General features: G+C 41.7%; 1 protein-coding gene across 1 annotated transcript in view; it reads right to left on the reverse strand.

The window, feature by feature from the left end:
* Nucleotides 1-19,887, reverse strand: part of col13a1 (collagen, type XIII, alpha 1) — a 118,276-nt gene extending 98,389 nt beyond the window's left edge. The window contains exons 1-2 of the mRNA XM_076077267.1: nucleotides 19,573-19,887; nucleotides 6,199-6,268 (exon numbers count right to left, since the gene is read on the reverse strand). Coding sequence (XP_075933382.1) covers nucleotides 6,199-6,268; nucleotides 19,573-19,887 — 385 coding nt within the window. The remainder of the gene's footprint in view (nucleotides 1-6,198; nucleotides 6,269-19,572) is intronic.
* Nucleotides 19,888-21,039: the final 1,152 nt, after the last annotated feature.

A 21,039-nucleotide genomic window follows, 5' to 3' on the forward strand; every position in this document is an offset into this window, starting at 1 on the left:
CACCCGCTCTCTCCTATTGACTGATTTGACTTTTTTCACATTCACATTGTTTCCTTTACGTTGACCGTTGACCTTCCGGGTGCCAGACAACCCTCTTAACCCAGTGAGCCACGGTCACCCCCAAAATTCATATACTGTTCCCTAAGCAAGCTCAAGTAACCATTGTCTGACTGGCTTCTCGTATCTTTGAGGGGAGAATATGAATAAATATGAATAAATGTTTAAACATTAATACGTTATTATAACTTTCCAAATCCCTGTTTATACTATTTAATGTATTATAATTCACTCCACTTCGAGCTAAGTCCAGCTGAGTGCCGATTGGACCGTGAGCAGATAAATAGCCATGACTTCCACAGAGTAACGATTCATTCATTAACATGTAAGTACAGCATACATACATTGAGTGTTTGGTGGACATGCTTTGGCCTCGTCACTAAGATGTAGCAAACAACAAACAGCCCCAAGAAGACTAGAATCAGAGCCTGCATCCATGCTGATGTGGAAGTGGAGCTCATTTCACTTAAATACTTACTTATTGAAATAATACTGAGAGAAATGGCTGAGAATTGGGAAAAGCTGAAATATTTGTCTTTATGAGTCCATAACCTTCTAAGACTTCCCAATAAATGACCCATAGAGAACAATATCATTTGGTACTAAATATGGGGAAATATGTCCTTGAAATAAAAAATCCATTCAAACAAAAGTCAATGTCATCTATCATCAAAAACACCATTCTCAGCTTGTGTGCATGTCTCTGGACAAATTTCACCATTTTTCAATTCAGACAAAGAGCTTCTAGTTTTGCTAGCAGCACATTAAAATATAGCAGTATCGAGATCTAAATGCAGGTTTATTGTGAACAAGCTCTATTAGTCTAAACTGCTGCTGACCTTAACATCCCAATAAACTGCCTCTGCCGTCTCTAGGATTACGTTGTATGTTCAAACTGCAGGAAAACATGTGGAATAGCCATCATGTGTTAACAAGTACATAAGCGCTCTATGGAAGAGCAGCAGTGATGACTGCGGAGAGAAAGGGCAGCGTAAGAGTCAGCTGAGCACTAACAGCTTAAACACAATCTCATCCAGCAGAGTGAGCTGGATATATGATGTACGGAGTGGAATGTGTTACATGTGAGTGTCAGAGCGCTCCAGTTGTCTGCCTGAACCGGCTCACAGGCTTTGCTCAATTAAAACCTCATCCTGGTCTGACCCTAATAGGCCATGTGGTGATGGCACATACACAACATGCCCAGACTGTCGATATGAGGCCCACTCAGCCATAAGCAATGTGTCTGGTGATTCATCTCCATCCACTTAAAGCGACACGTATGTTACACATATTTTAAGGCCTATTGCTCTGTTTCACGGCCACGATAAACCTTTGAAAGACAACAGACTCTGTGGCACCTTCGAGGCCTGAAGTGTCTCAATGCTGCTGTTCTACTTTTAGCAACTTGCAAAGTTCATTCTTCACAGGCTGCTCAGAAACATGTCAAGCTCAGAATAATACTCAGGGACACCCGAACACACCCACTACAGCCCTGTCTGAGATATATTCATCTTAACCTCTGTATGTATAGATTGGTGATAGAGAAAAGTGTATTGGGTCAGTCCATTGGTCATTCTCAGAGGTAACAAAATCATGCTCAGTGAATTAAATGCCATTCTACCGTTTATATAGAGGGAATATGTTGGTCAACTTCCTCAAACCTCAGGCCCGGCAAGTAGCGTTAATAATTACACATAATCCATGTGTATAGAGTCATCATCTAGCTTCTTTGTGGCATGAGCTATGTCCTTCCTTTTCCCATATTAATTGATCATCTACTTCCTTTCATTTGTCCATGATTAACCAACATGAGCTCCAGTCGGGCTGAAGCAGCTTCACGTCACACGTTAGCTTGTCTATGTTTTACACTTCACCCTCTCATCAGCTTCTAATGCAAATAATTGGCATATTAGCACCATTTTAGTGACTAACTGCCTCGTCTCCTCATAAACTTTGTAGTGAACAACCCTCCACTGACATGTGATCTCGTGGCCTGTCAGACATGAGTGGCTTCGTTTACAAACCCACATAATATTATGTTCATCACTTTGTCATATTGATTATCAATAAAGCAAAAAAAGTTGGATTTAGCGCCGTGACGTGGGCACTGGCTGCTGATGTAGCTCCTGTTTAATTTGTCAGAGCGAGTCATAATGAAAAATGCCGGTTCAGCTGGTTAGCATAGAACAAAATGGGGTTGAGGTCGTACACCGGACCGGACTTCTGTAGTATCTGTATCTAGACTCAGATCAGAGTTCTGCGCTCTCTGTAAACTGGCACAGTAAATAATCCCCACACAACTGCCACGCGACAGTGTGTGTACATTAGGGCTGGGCGGTATGACCAAAAATGCATATCACGGTATTTTGTAAGATTCTGGCGGTTTCACGGTATAGCACAGTATTTTTTTTTCGCGTTAAAGCATTAATTAATTAACGCCGAAAAGAAACGGCAGGCCAGCGAGCGGTGAACAGCTGTTTGTGTGGCGTGTCTTCCGTTCCGTCACTTCCTGTTTTCTTCACCTACATTCCCCTGGGCCCTAAACCCCTCCATGGAAAGAAACGGGATTAGACCGTAGGATTTAGTTGTTAGTAGGTGTTGTTTAGGTTTATTTATTTAGTTATTTATATATATATATATATATATATATATATATATATATATATATATATATATATAATTTTATTTTATTATTTTATTTTATTTTATTATCAGAACAGTGAAGAAAAGGTTTCCCTGAAAATGCACACTCCGGTACAGTAGGTGGCGGTATGCACCTATGCAAGTTGGTAGCGATCCGCCAGTGGAATTTAAAGAAGAAGAAGAAGAAGAAGAAGCCGCTCCTACAGCTTCTTATCACCGTCTATGTAGCAAAGTACATTTATAACAAATACCACACATATTATGGTAATCAGCGTTGCACATGTGTCTGACCTAAATACCTTTTGTTGTTCAGTCTTTGTTCATCCTGCATCGCTCTTTTCTGTTCTTTAATGTAACATTACTGGAGTCCCAGCTGTTAGCAGACTGTTGTTAGCGAGCTTTACCCAGCATGCAGTTCGGCGGAGAAATTGTATAAATGTACACTTATTAGTGCTACAAATTGTTTATCTGTCACAAACTGTTGTGTCGTGGTGCTTTGCCCTGTTATAGAGCGTTAGTTGTGGGTTGTTCATTGTGGGTATAAAGTTATGACCATGACTAGGGTTCCCTCTCAATACAGCTAAGACAACTAGCTCCGACTGTAGCATTCCTAGCAGCGAACAATATATTTTGCTGCCTGTTGAAGAGCAACACAAGTTGTTTCGGCTGTGCACCGGTATGACGGTATATGAGAAATTCATATCGTACGGGAAATTAAAACCGGTATACCGCCCAGCCCTAGTGTACATGAATACATCCCACAATTCACTGCAGCACAAGGGCCAGAGCGATGCCTGCTAATCCAACAGCTGCAGGCTGATTAGCATAATATATTATACAGTGGACCTCTGTACATTGAAACAGGAGGAAAGATGAAGTTTCTATGGGCACTTGACTATTGTTTTATGACAGACTTGAAAAGTTGCCAACGTATCCTTAACAGATATGTCTTTACCTACTAAAACATCCACCGCGGAGAAAGAGAAGAAAAGCAGACAGTGGTGCTTTCCTGTGGTCGGTAAGTTTTGGCTGACAAGTTACTCACAAGCCAAAAACCTCCTTCTCTCAGACTCAGACATCCAGCCTGTTGTGGGACGAAGCTGTAAAAGCACCAGAGCATCTGGCAGCTCGGAGTTGAAAGACTTCCACACCTGCAGCGACTGGAGGATCTCCTCTGAAGCTGCGAGCACACCGCCACCTTAACAGGCATTCACCAGCCATCACAGACATTTACCGCGAGTTACAACACTAACAGACCAATTAGCACTAATGTGTGGTGGCTGGCTCCTCCCCCTGTTCTCACAGGCAGACACACACACACACACACACACACACACACACACACACAGAAGTGGAGTTGTCTGTCCATATTCTCAGCTAAACAACACCTACAGCTCCCATGGGTCTTAGTCAGGCTCTAGTAACACAATACTCATGGTTTTATTTGGTTAACATCATGAGGTGTTCAGATTTCAAGAGTAAAAAGCCATTTGAGATATCGTGTTTAAGCTTCCGCCCTCTCTAAGTCTACATCCCCACAAATACCTTTTCATTTAAAACCGGGTTTTAAAACAAAATCAATCTCCGTCCACACGTTTCAGCATCGTCTTCCCAAATTATTTCTGTCCATACTAGCAAGCCGGAAAATGAATATCACATGACTATTAACGTACACTGGGCATGCTGGTGCTGGTATAAACAGGAAGTAGATTGGTTGCTTAGTTACAGAAAATACGACATAGTAATAAAGTAGTCTTTAATAATGAAAGGTAGTGTTTGATACTTAAGATCTTCCTCTAAAATATTCCTCTATAAACTCAAACACATATTTCGTGGAAAGTTTTAGAAATTTGTTTTTTTAGATTAAGTTACAGCGCTGCAGGTCTATCTCTCTCTCTCTCACATCAAATCTACTTCAAAATCAACACTTACACATAAAAGTTTACTAGATTATGGGTCCATAAAAGTGGTCCACACACGTCTCTCACTCGTTTCCTCGGTTTCGTTGTTGTCTGTTCTCACTCGTAGCTCTGCTGGTGTCTGAAGTCTCTGTCTACTGGAGAGCATGTCTGCTTTTGTTCCTTTACAGTTTCTGTTTGGACTTCACAATAGTTGTGCAGAACAAAGTAAACATTAATAAGAAAAGGAAAGTCCTCCGTTTTGTGTCCGTCGCTTCTCACTCCACCTTCCACTGTGGCCATTCGGAGCAGCAATAAACACTTTTGATTTTATAATTATTATTTCTAATATTTTCTCAATTGTCATTGATATGAATACAAATTATAAATAAATAAAAAATAAAGTTGAGCAAGCTGTTGCAAAAACAAAATTCAACATACAGTTGTTTTTTTTTTCGAAATGAGGTGTGTTTTTTTTGTTGTTCTAATGGCTAATTTAACATCTGGCCATAGGAGAGCAGTTTAACATCAGCCTTTTGGCTAACACGCATTTACTGTGATGTTGATTAAATTGCATTGTCCCTGAGAATGAATGAATGAATGAATAAATAAATAAATAAATAGCACATGGCCACAGGAACACTTCTACACATGGGAGTACCTCCTACCATCCATCCCACATGACGTGAATAAGTGCAAGAGTCAACACACACACACACACAGACACATCCCTTGTCTATCTGATGACTTAATGACTACCAGCTGGGGGCTGCATCAGAGAAACAGGTTACCTTACTCTACCAGTCTCAGCAGTACTGCTGCTTTAGGCATGTCTGAGTGAGCGAGGCGCACAGCTGGCATGTACACAATCAAATACAACACATCACATCAGAAAAACCGACTAGATGGCTCACGTTTGATATTTCAAGTGAAGATGAGGCCAAGACCCAGTCAGCTTAGCCAGCGAGAGAGAGAGCACTACACGACACAAGTGACCAAAGAGAAAGATGCTTTTTTGTTGACCGTGTTGCACGAGTAAAAACAAATGTAAATATTATTAAAAAAACCTTTCTCATTAAAAAACTTATTGTCAATAGTTATTTAAAGATGAAGAATCAAAGGCATACATCTGCCCCCTCTCTTCATCTGTTATATTGTTTGTCTGTATGGAATTGATGTTAAACAAGGCCACATGTTGATCATTCCGTCTAAACGCTCCCCTCTCCCACTAACTGATGCCGATCAAAAACACAGCAATGCAACGCAGTATGTTCACTGATGAAGATATCTCCCCACACATTACATTACAGCCATTTAGCAGACGCTTTTATCCAATTCAGATTCTATCACAGTTCTACACCGTAGGCACAGCTACAGGAGCAATTTTTGGGTTAAGTGTCTTGCTCAAGGACACATCGACATGCAACTTGTGGACTAGTGGAGCCTGAACCGGGGATCGAACGGCCGATCTTCTGATTGAAGGACGGCCCTGCTATCCACTTGGCCACAGTCGCCTGCGACACACTGCAGCTCTGTCTATTGACCCATACATGCTGGAGCAACATAAGAACTTCTCAGGTGGGAGGGGTGAGGAACTTACCTGGGGGACACAGGCAGCTGTGGGGAGCCTCCCTCGACTCCCGTGTCTTCGGTAGTCTTGCTGCAAGTTTCTGCATGAGAGTGAACAAAGCATTCATTCATTCAAACAGGAACTACCAATATTGGCATTTATTGTTTCATTGTTAGCACGAGGCCTGACAACACCTTTCAGTCTTTCTCCAGATATCAAAGTGTGACAGTTGACCTCATTAGACAAATATAAGCCTGCATGTGATGTGACCCTGAACAGAATAGAAAAGCATCCGTGTGCGTTCTCCGCTGCAGTCAGTCCCACTGCTGGTTACTGTTTAGAGCCTGCAACAGGTGCAGAAGGGGATGTCATGGAGGTCCTGTTATTCTGAGCATTTCTGCAGTATTCTGGGTACAGCCTGTTACCTCAGTGGGTCTGTTATCCCAGTTTGTGGGAGGACGGTGTGATGGCTGCACCTGCTGAATGTCAGTAACCCTGCAAACACCAGGGTTTTCTATAGTTTACACTCATTAGCTCATTTTTTGAAAAGATTGCGCCACTATTGACATAGCTTTTATTTATAAACGGTGTGTTTGGGCTGGACGTCTTGTGCCACTAGTGACGATTCCTCACCTAGAGACAGTAGCTCACCACATGATGGGGGGATTTATGGTTTAGAGATTTTGTTTATATATTTACAGTATGTCAGTTAGTGCTTTTGCTTTGATTAATTAATTATACTGAAAGACTAATTGTCCTGTCTGATGTTATTTGCAGTTTAGGTGGTAGGGTTATTTTTTTGTTATCCTCTTTGTTTCATAAATGGTCTGATCAGCCATTATATATGCTCCCCGCTGTGTTCAGTTTGTGTTCAGACTTCACGCTGTTCACTCCTATTCAGTTCATGTTAAGTTTGCACTTTTATGGGCCCACATATTTTTTACAAATTTTGTAAATTGTTTCATTTTTCGGTTGAAAACCCTATATTTGAAAATCCACCTTTGACTCCTGCCTCACAATGGCCATGAGTCGAACCATGGAGGATCATTAACGGGACATGAGTTACATTTGCTCGGCCATTTTTCATGTCAACCAGTGTCTTCTGAAGACGTCTAAAGACTGACTGCATAATAAGAGAAGTTCAAACCCTGCTTACCTTCATACCTCATGAAGCCTGATCAATTACTGAGATTGTCTGTTTCAGAATTGTTGGATGGAGCCTGAACCCAATTCCGCTGGGGGGTTCAGATGAAACATTTAGTTTGAAGCACATAGAGGCCTTGATAAGCATAAGGGCATCAGAGAAAGTGAATGTAGATAAACTAACTCAAAATAAATGTACGTCCCACAGGCCTTACCTAAGGCCTTCATTCCTTAAGTATGGGGTTAGCTATGAAACACACTCTTAAAAATCTATCACTGGCTAAAAATAACCATGGATTCCAAAGTTAAGTGCTTTTGTCATTCAAAAGTCTCATGCAGAATCAAATAAATCAAAATTTCCCTTCAACTCACTTTATTAGGGCCCGAGCACCAACGTAGTTGGAGCCGAGGACCTATTGTTCTTCTAATGTTTATTTTTATTTTCCTAAGTGTTTCATCGCGAAAAGGAGGTGCTTGGGATACCGGTAAGATTTTGAAATTTGGCACGCAAGCCAGTCGTGGCGGAAATTGCAGTCTGATTAGGGTGTCCAGCACCAGGTATAACATATTGGCTCGATAGCGCCCCCTATTGACTAGCCCCAACATTGGGTTTCACCTAGCTGAATAAAATGTGGTACGTATGTGTAACGTGATGGGACGTACAAAAAATCCTCTTGGAGTTATTCATTAAACCAAACAGGAAGTTGGCCATTTTGAATTTGATGAGATTACTACAGATTTAACCCGATCGACTTCAGATTTAGTCAGTATGCTCTTGAGACCATGGCAGTGAAAATTTACTCAAAGATCAAAAAGTTATCAAATTACGTATCCGTGACGTGGCGTCAACACCATTCGCCATGAAACAGGAAGTTGTTGTAACTCGGCTGTACATTGTCTAATCTGCGCCAAATTTCTCATATGTCATAACATCCTGACCCTGAAAACATCTATATGACAAATTAGAATCATAGTAATAGCTCTACCTAGTGGCGACAGGAAATTATAGGTTGTGTACTTTTACATTCCACTGCAGATTAATCAGATCCCTCTAAAATTTTGTCAGAAAAGCCTTAAGACCTTGATAATGCTTCATTGTGAAGATTGTAGGAATTCATTAAAGGGTGGCGACGTGGCGGCCCGGCAAATTTCAGCCCTTCGCCATGAACAATTAAACTGATGTAACTCGACTCCACATGGTCAGATCTTTTGCAGATTTCACGTAACTGATGAGACTCCAGTCCTGAAGGCATCTAGTGGCAAATTATGTATAATAGTCATAGCGCCACCTACTGGTAACAGGAAGTTAAAGTCTCTATACTTTGACTTGTTTCTCTTAGTAGGTAAATCTGATCAACATCAAATTTGTTCCAAAGAAATTTAAGAAGTTCATGATGCCAGTTCATGAAGCTTTTGATGTTTCGTCGAACGGCGTCTTTGCCGTGAAAAACGAAGGTGCTTTTGAGGGGCTAAAAATGCTTGAAACATAAGCAAACTTGGCACACAGATTTAAAGCCCAAAATTTAGTTACATATTATGGTTTTAATGCTTCAGAGTGGCAATTCGGCTCGATAGAGCCCCCTACAAAATTTCGATGAAGCAGCCCTTGCAGTACGTTTCACATAGATTTACAGAATTTGGTAGGCACATGTATCACATTTGGACTTAAAAAAACGTCTCTTGGGGCCATGCTCTAAACCCAACCGGAAGCCATTTTGAATTTTGTATGACTTTCTAGTGTCGTTTTTGCCATTTCCAGGCGCTGTACTTTAACGAACTCCTCCTAGGGAATTAATCGAATCAACTTCAAATTCGTCAGTAGAGTCTAAAGAGATTCGTGATGAAAAGTTACTCAAAGTTTCTTGTTTCGTTAAAGGCTGTTGCCGCGGCGATGATTCTTTGCCATGGAAAAGGGCGACTGTGGCTAAGTGGAGAGCAGAGCCGTCCTTCAATCAGAGGATCGGCAGTTCGATCCCCAGCTCCGCTAGTCGCATGTCGATGTGTCCTTGAGCAACACTTAACCCCAAAATTGCTCCCGCAGCTGTGCCTACAGTGTGATAGAATCTGAATTGTAAGTTGCTTTGGATAAAAGCGTCTGCTAAATGACGATAATGTAATTAGAAACAAAGGTGCTTTTGAGGGGCTAAATATGCTCAAAATGTAACCAAACTTGTCACACACATTTAAAATCCTGAATGTAGTTATCTGATGTGATTTTAATGCTTCAGAGTGGCAAGTCTACAGAATTTCGACGATGCAGCCCTCGCAGTACGTTTCACCTAGATGTATAAAATCTGATAAGCAGATGTATCACATGTAGAAAAAGCTTTAGGGATCCATGCTCTAAACCCAACCGGAAGTCAGCCATTGTGAATTTTGTATGAATTTCTCGTGGTTTTTTGCCATTTCCAGGTGCTGTACTTTAACGAACTCCTCCTTAGTGATTAAAAGTTACTAAAAGCTTGAGGTTTCATCGAACAACATGGACGTGGTGTGGCGGCCATTTTACATGGTTCGCCATCATCCATCAAGCTGTTGTAACTCGACTGTACTTTGTCAAAACTGTCCCAAACTTGACATGCTTGATGACTGTCATGACTTTCTGCATGCCAATACTAACTCATAGTAATAGCGCCACCTACTGGTAACCACGGACGTAAGCAGGATTCTATAATCACAGCGGCCCAAACACTGAACTTATTGAAAGGGTTTGTGGGCACACCACAAAAAGATTTCTCTGATCTAAATATGTGCAAACTATGATGTTTGGAGAGCAGAAATTGGATACAGTAGTTTTCAAATCTTTTTGGAGGCAGGCTGTAATATAAAGTAATTTCATGCAATGTGATGTTTGTTCAGTAAAATCAACCTGCACCCAACCTAATTCATGTTATAGATCAGTGGTTCTCAAATGGGGGTACGTGTACCCCTGGGGGTACGTGAAGGCACTCCAGGGGGTACGTGAGATTTAAAAAATATATATTTAAAATTAGCATCCATTTAAAAATCCTTTAAAAATAGTTATTTAATAAATATTCAATAAAATATAAGTGTAAGTTCATAAACTGTATTTTACATTCAGTAGGCTATTCAATTTCATTATCCTAAAAACCCAGAGTCTCCCCCATACCAGGATGGTTTATGACCCAACCCAAGGATGTGGACAGAGCTCCAGTCAATCATCGGTCATAGTGGGACATTTGACCAACTTGATTCAAGATTTTCATTCCTACTTTCCTGACATGGAGGAGAAATCTGCACAGCTGGATTGGGTGAGAAACCCATTTCTCTCGTCCGAAGCAAACGGAAGCAAGCTACCTGTCACTTATCAGAAAAAACTCCTGGAAATGTCATCTGACCGTGGCCTCCAGATGAAGTTTGCCACATCCACACTCACACAGTTTTGGGTGTGTGTGAAGCAGGAGCACCCTGACCTGGGACAGAAAGCTTTGGAGCAGCTACTACCCTTTGCCTCCACATATGTATGTGAGGCCTCCTTCTCTGCAATGACTGTGATCAAAACAAAGCAAAGAAACAGACTGTGCCTGGAGAAGAGCTTGATCACAGCAGTTGCCTCCCTGCCACCAAGACTGACAAAGATCCTCAGTGAAGCACAAGTTTCTCACTAAAATGTAAATGCAAAAGCACTCAGTTCAATGCAACAATGCAATCTTCAGTCTTGACAGTTTAATAAATCAGACACTGATGGCACAGCGCTGTGTATTGCATCTTTTTTTCAACCAAAAATGCTTTGCGCTGGTTAGGGGGTACTTGACTGAACAAATATTTCACAGGGGGTACATCATTGAAAAAAGGTTGAGAACCACTGTTATAGATTATACAACACGGGCTGACCTTTTGGCTTAAACTTATTTCGCGACCAAAAGATGTTTTCTTTCCAAATGGAACTATAGATTCTGCCATTTTTCCTCGACTCTTCCCGCTTTGAGTCTCTCAGCAGTGATTGTCAGAGCTATAGATGCCCATACAGTCGGTTTTGAGACCTGCATTTACTGTGACAGTCAGTTATGTTACTAACACTAAAGCGCATTCACACACATTCAGTTTTTTTGTGGATCTTTTCAGGCTTACATTTATGATTGTATTCGGAGCTACACTCAAAAAGACCTGGCAAAAATGACCTGGCTACGTCGCTGGTCTCGGCAGGAAATACCGTTCAACTCATGTACTTAGTGTATGATGGTCACAGAAATGCATGGCCACGTTAACCAGAGTCCTGCCAGTACCCTCGACATGCGTGAAGTTGCGAGGGCCCGATCAATGCTGCTTGCAGCTTTAATATTATTCATGAATTCCTGCAGGAGTTTATTTGATTGATACTGGCAGAGCCCACTCACAGATGAAGCTCTAGTGCAAGTTCAGACAGGAAGACTATCCCTGCACGCTCATGCTCATATGCTTTTCTCTCATACTGCTCCCTAGCTAGCAGCACATTCTCTATTCCGGCCGTCACTGTCATAGACTCTATCAGCTGTTTAACAGCTGGCCGTTCCCAGCTAATAGCGCAGAGTCACACCCTCTTTTTGTTAGCCTATCAGCTTGCTGCTGTCTCCTCTTAAATGTGCTGTATCCCCGCCTCCAGCTTCCTGCTGCTGTTTCATGTGACCCTCCTCCTCCCCAGCACCATCCATCTTCACAGATGCAGTCCTCCATCAGCAGCTTCAGCCAACTCCAGCAGAACCTCCAGCCACCACCACCAGTGTCTGGACTCCTCGGGGGGATTTATATATATTGTTGCCGCTCAGGGCAATCACAACGCGGTCACAAGTCTCCTTGTCGAGTTCAAGCGCCAAACAATTTCCGTGTAACTCGTAAACGCTTCATCTGTCGTAATAAATGTTAACTACTAATCATTTACTTGTCTCTCCTGATTGAACTGTAGAAGTCTTTAGTCGGACTGATCCAGAGAGCTGTGCAGCCAGAACTCCCTTTGGTCCACCCTGAAGCAACATGTCTGAAAGACACATTCTCCAAACCAGATAATGGAAGTAATGCAGAGTGGAGAAGCTTCAGTTCTACGGTAGTCATCAGTTGTAAGAAAATGAGCTACACCATAAAACATCAACACTCACAACAGAAGCAGAGTCTGCCAGAGTGAGAGAAATGCAATGACCATACTTCAAAGACATTAGCCTTTAACATTCTCCTATGGTCAAACGACTGTGCTACCTAAAGTATTACTCCATGTACAACAATGATCTCATGAGCTGAGGAGCCAAAGAGCCAGTTAAAGTTAGCTAGCAGGAATCTGTGACTGACAAAGAAGGAACTCTGTTTGTAGATGCAGCAGTGTCTTAATCCCGACCTCTCAGGACAAAAAACATCATTACCTCCGTCTGTCGGCAGGATCAAAAATGTCATGGCACTTGGTGGACAGGTGCAGCATGGGCTGAGAAAGGACCCATTATATCTTGGAGCAGATCCCAATCACGGGATGGATACACGCATTACTGTTCACATTCAGAGTCTGGATCTTACCTCTGATGTCACAAGCAAACATGGAGGTGGCAGAGCCAAAATGGCCAGGAGAGAGGTGCTTGTGTCCCGCGCAAAACTAAAAGTAATAGTTGATATTTTGTCACCTGTTGGTAGTCACGTGAGTATTTAGCGTTGTGAGTCACGTGAGTCATTAGTCACGTGGTAGTGACAGGGGTTGCTTGAGCGTGGTTGAGCGACGTCAACCACGCTCTTTTCCTAAGTGGTTTTTTTTGCGAAAGCCTGACTCGCTGTGAAAATGGAATAAAAACGGAGACAATGGGGTGCGTCTTTGGGTCCACCCACTGAGCTTTAACTCAACCAATGATATTACTTCTGCCTGAACTAATTCAGCTCTGCATCCTACTACAGCTGTTCTGTTTGTTATCAAGGTCATAGAATGGTATCCTACAGACTATGGTTATGATGTATGTGTGGAGCAGCTGGGCTGCTTTGGGTAAAGGGGTTGAATTGTGTGTGTGTGTGTGTGTGTGTGTGTGTGTGTGTGTGTGTGTTGTGGTGGTAACCCGATGCCAGCGTGTTGTAATGTGGTTTGAACATTCTATTTTAAAAGGATGACAAACCCTTTTACTATCCTGTAGTCCGATTAACAGTGAGACCTGGCACTGCTGCTCCACACACTTCCTGTTATGATGTTCTGAGTCCAGGCCTTCACTTCACTTGTTTCTTAGCTTCAGAGAGTTGTGCTGCGTCCTAAATCTCATTCCTTGGACTACATAATCAACATGTGTACAATAGTCAACATACTTTTGTGTGAATAAATTGTGGGAGGTTTGCACACTGTAATATTTCACCAGAAATAGTTGGCCATTCACATACTACTGGTTTTAGAATAAGGTTCCAGACATGCTAAATAATTGTACATACTGTTTTAGTTTATTAAATATGCAATTGAGGATGCAACCTTGAAGTCAAAACAGAAATTCATTGTAGAAAGTAGAAAAAAAGTGACTGACATTTGAAATAATGCAATTTCCTATCAATGATGCTCAAAATCATTTTGAGTCATTCTTTTTTCAGAGAGGTTATGTTATCAAATTAAATTGTTTATTTCATATTTCCATAACAAACAGTATTTCTCATTAGCTCCTGACTGCTTGACTGAGGTCACACTACATTACATCATTTGAATGAGCTACACAACATAATTAAAATGCAAAAAGTATGGTTTGCAATTCCGTTTTTCAACATGAAAATGAAAAATGAAAAAACAATACATTTCTCATTCATTTACATTATTGTTGTTATTATACTGTCATGCTGTCAGTTAAGCATTTTGACATTTCTATTGTGATGCACCCTCAAAATTTAATTTCAACTTGATTTTGACTTTGATTTTCATTAAATCATGTGAATGTTATTTCATGTATTTTGAGTTGTTTTCATTTTAACATGTAGTGTCACCATTGTTTGTATTATTACCATTATTATTATTATTATTATTATTATTATATGTAACTAATACTGGTACTGAGTGTATTTTCCTAGTAAAATAAACTCCATTGAAGTTAATACATTTTAATATTAGCGGCTCCAGACCACAGATACAATTGAGTGAAAAGCTAATGAGAATGCAGATGTTTGGGGTGTAGACGTGTCTTTAGACAGCAGCAGTTACACTATTAGCACATGGTATCATCAATCACACAGACAGAAAGCACTTAATACCGTGTCATTGATTCTTTCCTTCAGGACAGTGATGTGATGTTTTCATTAAGAAAAACACTCTTACGTTTGCTCATTGTAAATCCTTACTCCGCTGGAGATCTTTACAATATCTACAACTGAGCGGGCCTGTTTAGTCTCAAGTTCAACCGTAATGTATCATTCAGGTAAGAGAAAAAAGTCACTCAGTGTGTGTACATGTGTGTGTGTTTGTGTGTGTGTGTGTGTGTGTGTGGGTGTGTGTGTGCAACCATCACTAACTGTGCTCTGATGAAGTGCAGAGGTGGCTCAGGCACTTCTACTTGAGTGTGCTGTTTGCATTTGGCTGTCTGATTAGCACATGGGTCATTTGTACTTACACACACACACATCATAGAGGAAGTGCACATGTATAAGCATGTATTTGTGTTTGTGTTGTGTGAATGCATGCATGCATAGGCCTTACAGTGTATTGGGTGACAGGTCTGTGGGGAGCAGCGTGAGGAAACCGGGGCAGGGGGAGACTATATTTTTCACGTTTCTGCACCTCACAATGTGGCCTCCATCTCCCATCATGCCTCTGCACTCACTATGCACACCAGGTCTCTGCCAGGTCTGCAGAGAGCACTTTGTGGTAAATTGTAAATGTTAAAGGGGCCAAATTTGGGGCGAGATAATAAAGACAGAGTTGGGGGGTTGGGCTGTTGTTGAGGTTATGGTTGTTTTGGGGGAGCTACAAATGCCTTCAAGGACCTCACAAAGCTTATTCTGAACTTGGATACCTGTTGAGCATTTGCAGTGACAAAAGGCTGTGAACCTTCACACCTTTTTGTTTTCTTTTCAAAATAGGAATACTCTGTAGGCTGTATGATGAACAAGAAGATCCCATTTGATTATACTACAGGGACACCTGTTTTACTATACTAGCTGCTAAATAATCCACGGTCAGATGTTATCAAACACACAAGTGATGAATACCAATTAGGGCTGCACCTAACAGTTCTTTTTTCTAATTAGTCGATTAATCAAACGGCTAATTGATTGATTATTCTAAAGACTATCTTTAAATGAATTTGTCCCAAATAAATATCAACAACTTGTCTTATTAATATTTTATTCCACTACCTTCTCTTAAAAACAAAGACATGTAACAAAATAACAGGCCTTGTTTGTCAGATGATCAGTTAAATACTGAGCCTCACATTCAAAAGGATTGCTGTGACACATTTAATGTGATTCATTTATTCTCTGTATGTCATTGCAACCAGAACTGGAGAATCAGAATTTTTACTTAAAATGGTTATGACATTGATGGATTTCTTTACTGGAGTAATATGCAGTTAAGATGAGGGAAGTACTAACAGTCACAGACTGTATAACTGTTAATGTTAGTGAAAGACATCTTCTTTTACATGGCCAGTAAACATGGTGAAATGTTACATTACTACATTAGCAGCCTTGCAGAAATACTTTTCAACATGAGGGTGATGAAGAAACATGAAGAAGAACTACTTCAGCTGACTGTCTAACAGAAACACGTCCTGCGTGTTGATAATGCTGACACATCATGCTTTGGTGAGGACAAAACGTTAACAGTCGGAGCTGACTTAAGAAAGGCTTTGGGTTGCGTTCACTTTCAGAAGTGGTTGTGCGTAAGATTTTGCAGTAGTTTGCGGCGCTGACTGAGCATCACATCGTTGGGTCTCTTCTCTGTCTGAAATACTTTAGAGGATCGTAGGCGAGGTTTTTATAGCTGCAGCTTGTTCTCCGGGGGAATGACCGAGCAGTCACTCCTTGTGACGGCCAATGCATGTCACGCAAATGTATTTTTGTAATCGATGAGGCCCCAGCCCTAATACCAGTCATGTCTGAGGATTAAACATAGAGCAGGAAGCAGGAAGCAGGACATGGGTTGGCTATCTTAACATTAAGAGTGGAAGCAAGTCTGTCTCTGGAGTGCAACGGATCATTAAACTCATGGTTCGGGTGGTATCAGGGTTTTAAGTGACGGATCCAATTGGTAGAAAAAGAATTAGCAAATATAACTTAAGAGACGCTCCCATCACGCTGTCTTGGTTGCAGCAGTTGGTCTACAGGGCTCCAGATAGGTAGGCTATTCTTTTAGGTATCTTTCACCACCGTCCTGAAAAATTCTATCAACCGCCCCAAAGTCAAGTGCTAAACCATCAAAAATACTAAATGTTATCATTTTGCTTTGTTATTGTCATCTGTAGAGGTTATTTGCATAAAATAAATACAATTCAGACAATTAAGAAATAAAATATTGTATTTGTATTGATGAAATAAAACAAAGGTCAACACATATTTGTTCACAACAGAATCATCAGGAATTAAGATTAAATGTCGATCTGCTGTTTGGATATTATTGCTGAATATCGGTCAAGGTCAGTGTATACACACCTGAAGCTCACTAATTAACACACTTCATCTTGTTAGTTTAATCCACACAAAACAGAAACAACAAGGGGACATGATAGACCGTTTATCATCGGCCCGCACTGCAGTGTCTCCTGCTGCAAGTTGCCAGATACGGTTCGTACCAAACTGGTACCAAACCTGGCAACCACACTCCTAGAAGCTGTGCAGCCACTGCATTGTCTGCTGTTCAAGAAATAATTCCAATGTTGCTGTACACAATACTCAATAAGATAATGGATTCTGCTGTGATCCAGATTGGAGTGGAATAATAAGGACCAACTCTGTGCTGCTGGAACAGAGTAATCTGGTCATCATTGACGGAGACAGCGAGCTGGATTCTGGATAGTGTTGGGTTAAAGTACCACAGTCTCTCTCTCTCTCTCTCTCTCTCTCTACAAAATGACACATCTGTGCTTGTGCCCCATTAATAATAACTATTTATACATTCAGAGATAAACAAAGAGGCAGGCTGCATCGCCCCAGGCCCTTCTAGAGATGAAGAAGGAGAGATCCTCCTCACTGGGCCCCATGGAGGAGCTCCAGACCCAAGCACTCAAACAGGACTGGATATCACCAGCACCTTTGATTGTACATAACTGAGTCCTTCAGTACATCTACACCTCTTTGTACTATTTGTGAACACATAGTATATGAATGCAGCTTAGTCAGCGGCCCTAAGATTCAAACTATGGCGCTCTAGGTTCCTGTCTAGTGTTTTAGATGAGTCACAGACGGTGGGTCAGTTTGATCTCAATAAATGTTCAGCGTCTTTTCAAAATAAACTTCTGTGTTATAGGAACCATACAATTGCCGGTCATTACGTTCTCACAGTGTCTTTAAAAAAAGAAATCCAATGTAAGTGTATTCAGTGTTTAGGTTTACTTTCACAACAGAAATACTTGTTTAGGCTTCGGAAAAGATTGTGTTTTGGGTTAAAATAAGTATTTTTGTTGAACAAAACTAAGGTAAAATAAGTACATGTCTACTTGGTTTCACAGGGGGCACAAACAGCAGTGAAAGTCCATGTTTGTTTGAGCCAACCAACCACCCCAAACCTCCTCCCTACTCTATACAACATCAGTCGCTCAGCGCGTCTAATAGTAACGAGGATGGGTTTACATTGGAGTTAGTTGAAAGCATGGTGCTCCTAATACAGACGCCTAAGGGTGCCTCAGTGGGTGAGTTTGGAGAAGGAATAGGTTGGGTTAGCCTTGGCAGAAACAGCTCTGTCCAAAGTGGTGAAATGCACCAAACCGCTAACGCTACCTGATAGCCCAAAACCAATACCTGTGCTCAACGACCATATCTGGCAACTCACGCTAAATGGAGCCGTTGCACGGAGAAGTGAAGAAATGTGTATCTACATTTCTGCTGGTTGGAAATGGGGGGTGAAGGAGACTTGGTCTTGTGAGCTCTGTACTTCTTAAATGATGGCGATAGCCCTGAACACATCCTGACTTTAGCTCTGACAATCATCCATATCCATCTTCTCTTCTCACAGGAATGCATCTGTTTCCTTCAAGTATGTTTCGTATCCCAAACATAAGAGAATCTTTTTTTTTATATTTGCTCTTATAAAATTTCAACTCAGGCTAACATATGGAGAGTAGGCAGCCTGTGCTCTTCCTTCTCCTGGTAGGTGTATTATATGGGAGGGGTGATAAAAGTTAGGCCAAAGCAAAGGGTGGAAGGGAAAACAGGGTCCCTGTCTGACTTCAATCACTGTGGAAGAGCTTGTTAGTGTAGCTGTGGAAGTGGTCAAAGAGAGATCAGCACAGAGGGCGACTCGAAGAGCAACAGATGCTAAAGGGAGCGCTCAGTCAAGATGCACACAGGTCCAACATGCTCCAATGGTCCACTTCAGATGAGCAGAAACATTGTTGCGTCTGACTAAAGACATTCTTTCAAATGAGGCATGCTGTATAAATGGTACCTGGTGATTTCATTAATGATTGATAGAGTATTATGCTTCATAGATCAGCTATAGAAGCCGTTAATAAGGTTCAGGTTTGCCAAAATAAGCTAAATTGTGAATTAATTGATTTAACTACAAAAAATGTATTATTATTATTATTATCATTACAATTACACAAAATATAAATGATTGTTTCATCAGGACTAAATCAATAGATCGTGATGCTCTCCTCTCCTCCTCACACTAGTCCCATCTGAAGTTGTAGAATACAGAAAACTACTGAAACTAAATGAAACTGAGGCCTCTTCTTTCTTTTATCTATTCCATTTATTTTCTTATTAATAATGATTTTTGGGGGGTTGAAATTGTTATAAGATTACTGTATCTTCTTTTTCAGGGTAAACTAACGGATGAAATTGACCAATAACAAGATTCAAATTGACCGAATGCACTAAGTCACTTAAATCCTCCGGAACCTAAAACAAGCCTTTCATTTAACCCGAAACTGACGGAAAGCCATCAAAGACCTGACAACTGAAAAAGTCATTTATTTGCAACCAAAACGATTTGCGACCGTTAATTAATGAAGGGCGTTTGCAATTAATTTGTTTTTATCTTTTCAGATGAATGGACACATGAAAACATCCCTGGGTAAGTATTTGAAGGGCTGAATTAAGGATTGTCAAGGGTTGTACAGACCACCACAGATATTATATTGCTGTTTCTAAAACGTTCCGATGTCTCACCTCCTCCAGGATCTGGTCCAGTCGGTCCAGGATAACGGGCTCCACCTGTTCCGGAGACAACATCCAGGCGGAGAGCTGCGCGTCCCGCTGCCGCTGCTCCAGACTTACTATCCTGCTGTGCAGCTCCGAGGTCCGCACCAAAACCACAATGCAAACTCCGAGGCACAAAACAGATGCTGCGATGCAAATCATTACGCCTGGCAAATCTCTCCAATTTCTCCACAGCGGCTGTTTTGAAGGTTGCTGCTGCTCGCCGCGAGTCCGCCTCTCCTCACCCGGTTTACCAGCGACTCCCCACTTCTGATGCTCATCCATTTTAGACTTCTAACTCTGCTTTTATCCACGCAGAAATCCCTCTATTCATCAGGTGAAGAGGAATCCTGAGGCCCCGCAACGTTGGAGCTGAGAGGCAGTCTCTCTCTGTTGTTCAGCAGCTGTCTTTCTATCTTCAAACTGTCTCCAAACTGCTTTGCTGCACTCAGATGAGCAACTACATCAACGTTAGAACGCGAGACATTGTGAAGGTTGTCCTCAGTCAGTTGGTGATGTGACTCGTATTCCTCTGTGTGTTCCGCTCCGTGCGTCCCAGTCGCTGCTTCCCCTCTGAGCGATCCAACAATGTGCCGCAGGTCAGCCGTCAGTGCGCATCTCTGAAACCCGAGCCAGCCTCCCTCTCTCCTCTGCACAGCTCTGGATGCCGCGGGCCCTTTGCTCGCGGCGTATGCTCCTCCTCTGTGAGGCTTTAGGTTAAATGCCGGGGCGGGTTTCGTGGCCATGTTGTTGCCCCCTTTGATCTGCACTCTTGGTGAGGGATATTTTTAGGGCGCGCAATGCGAGGACGCGCGGTCACACAGCCGGTACGCTGTCGGTGTGTACTGCTGAGCTCCGAACCAAAACAGAAGAAGTCATGGCTTAGTCTTCACATTGTGCCATGTTCTTTTCCTCATTTTCAGTTTGACTCCTTAACTTGGAGGGAAGGTATTGATGATATTTACAAGGCTGGATTTACCAAAATTGTGTTGCTGTGTACAGTGTTGGAAAGAAAAACATATCAGAGCAACAAAGTGCACTTTTTCCTCCCATAGAGTAATCTGAGGGGAGCAGATAGTAACATTCACTCAACTTCATAAGGAAACGAGACCATCGGCGAGAACATTGTCTATTTCTAATAGTTCATCAGGTGCCTAATTATTGTTCTGAGGATGATGATGTCATGACCTACTGTTGGCTAGTACTTGTAGTCCTTGTTGGTTGGTTTGGTTGGGTGTAAGCATGAGGAGTGACATTGGTTAGTGTTAGGGTAAGGATATCGGGGTAAGCCAATCAGAGACAGAAGTAGGCGGGTCATGCCTTCGCCATCTGAGCAAAACACATCAGAAAATAGGATTTACAGCACCATGTGTTTACATGTTCTCAGGCCATGTTCGTCAGTGAATAGTACGTTCACCAGTTAAAAAGAAGCAGAGA

Source organism: Anarhichas minor, unplaced genomic scaffold, assembly GCF_050575085.1.
Source record: "Anarhichas minor isolate MPS153535 unplaced genomic scaffold, ASM5057508v1 ptg000058l, whole genome shotgun sequence".
NCBI lineage: Eukaryota > Metazoa > Chordata > Actinopteri > Perciformes > Anarhichadidae > Anarhichas > Anarhichas minor.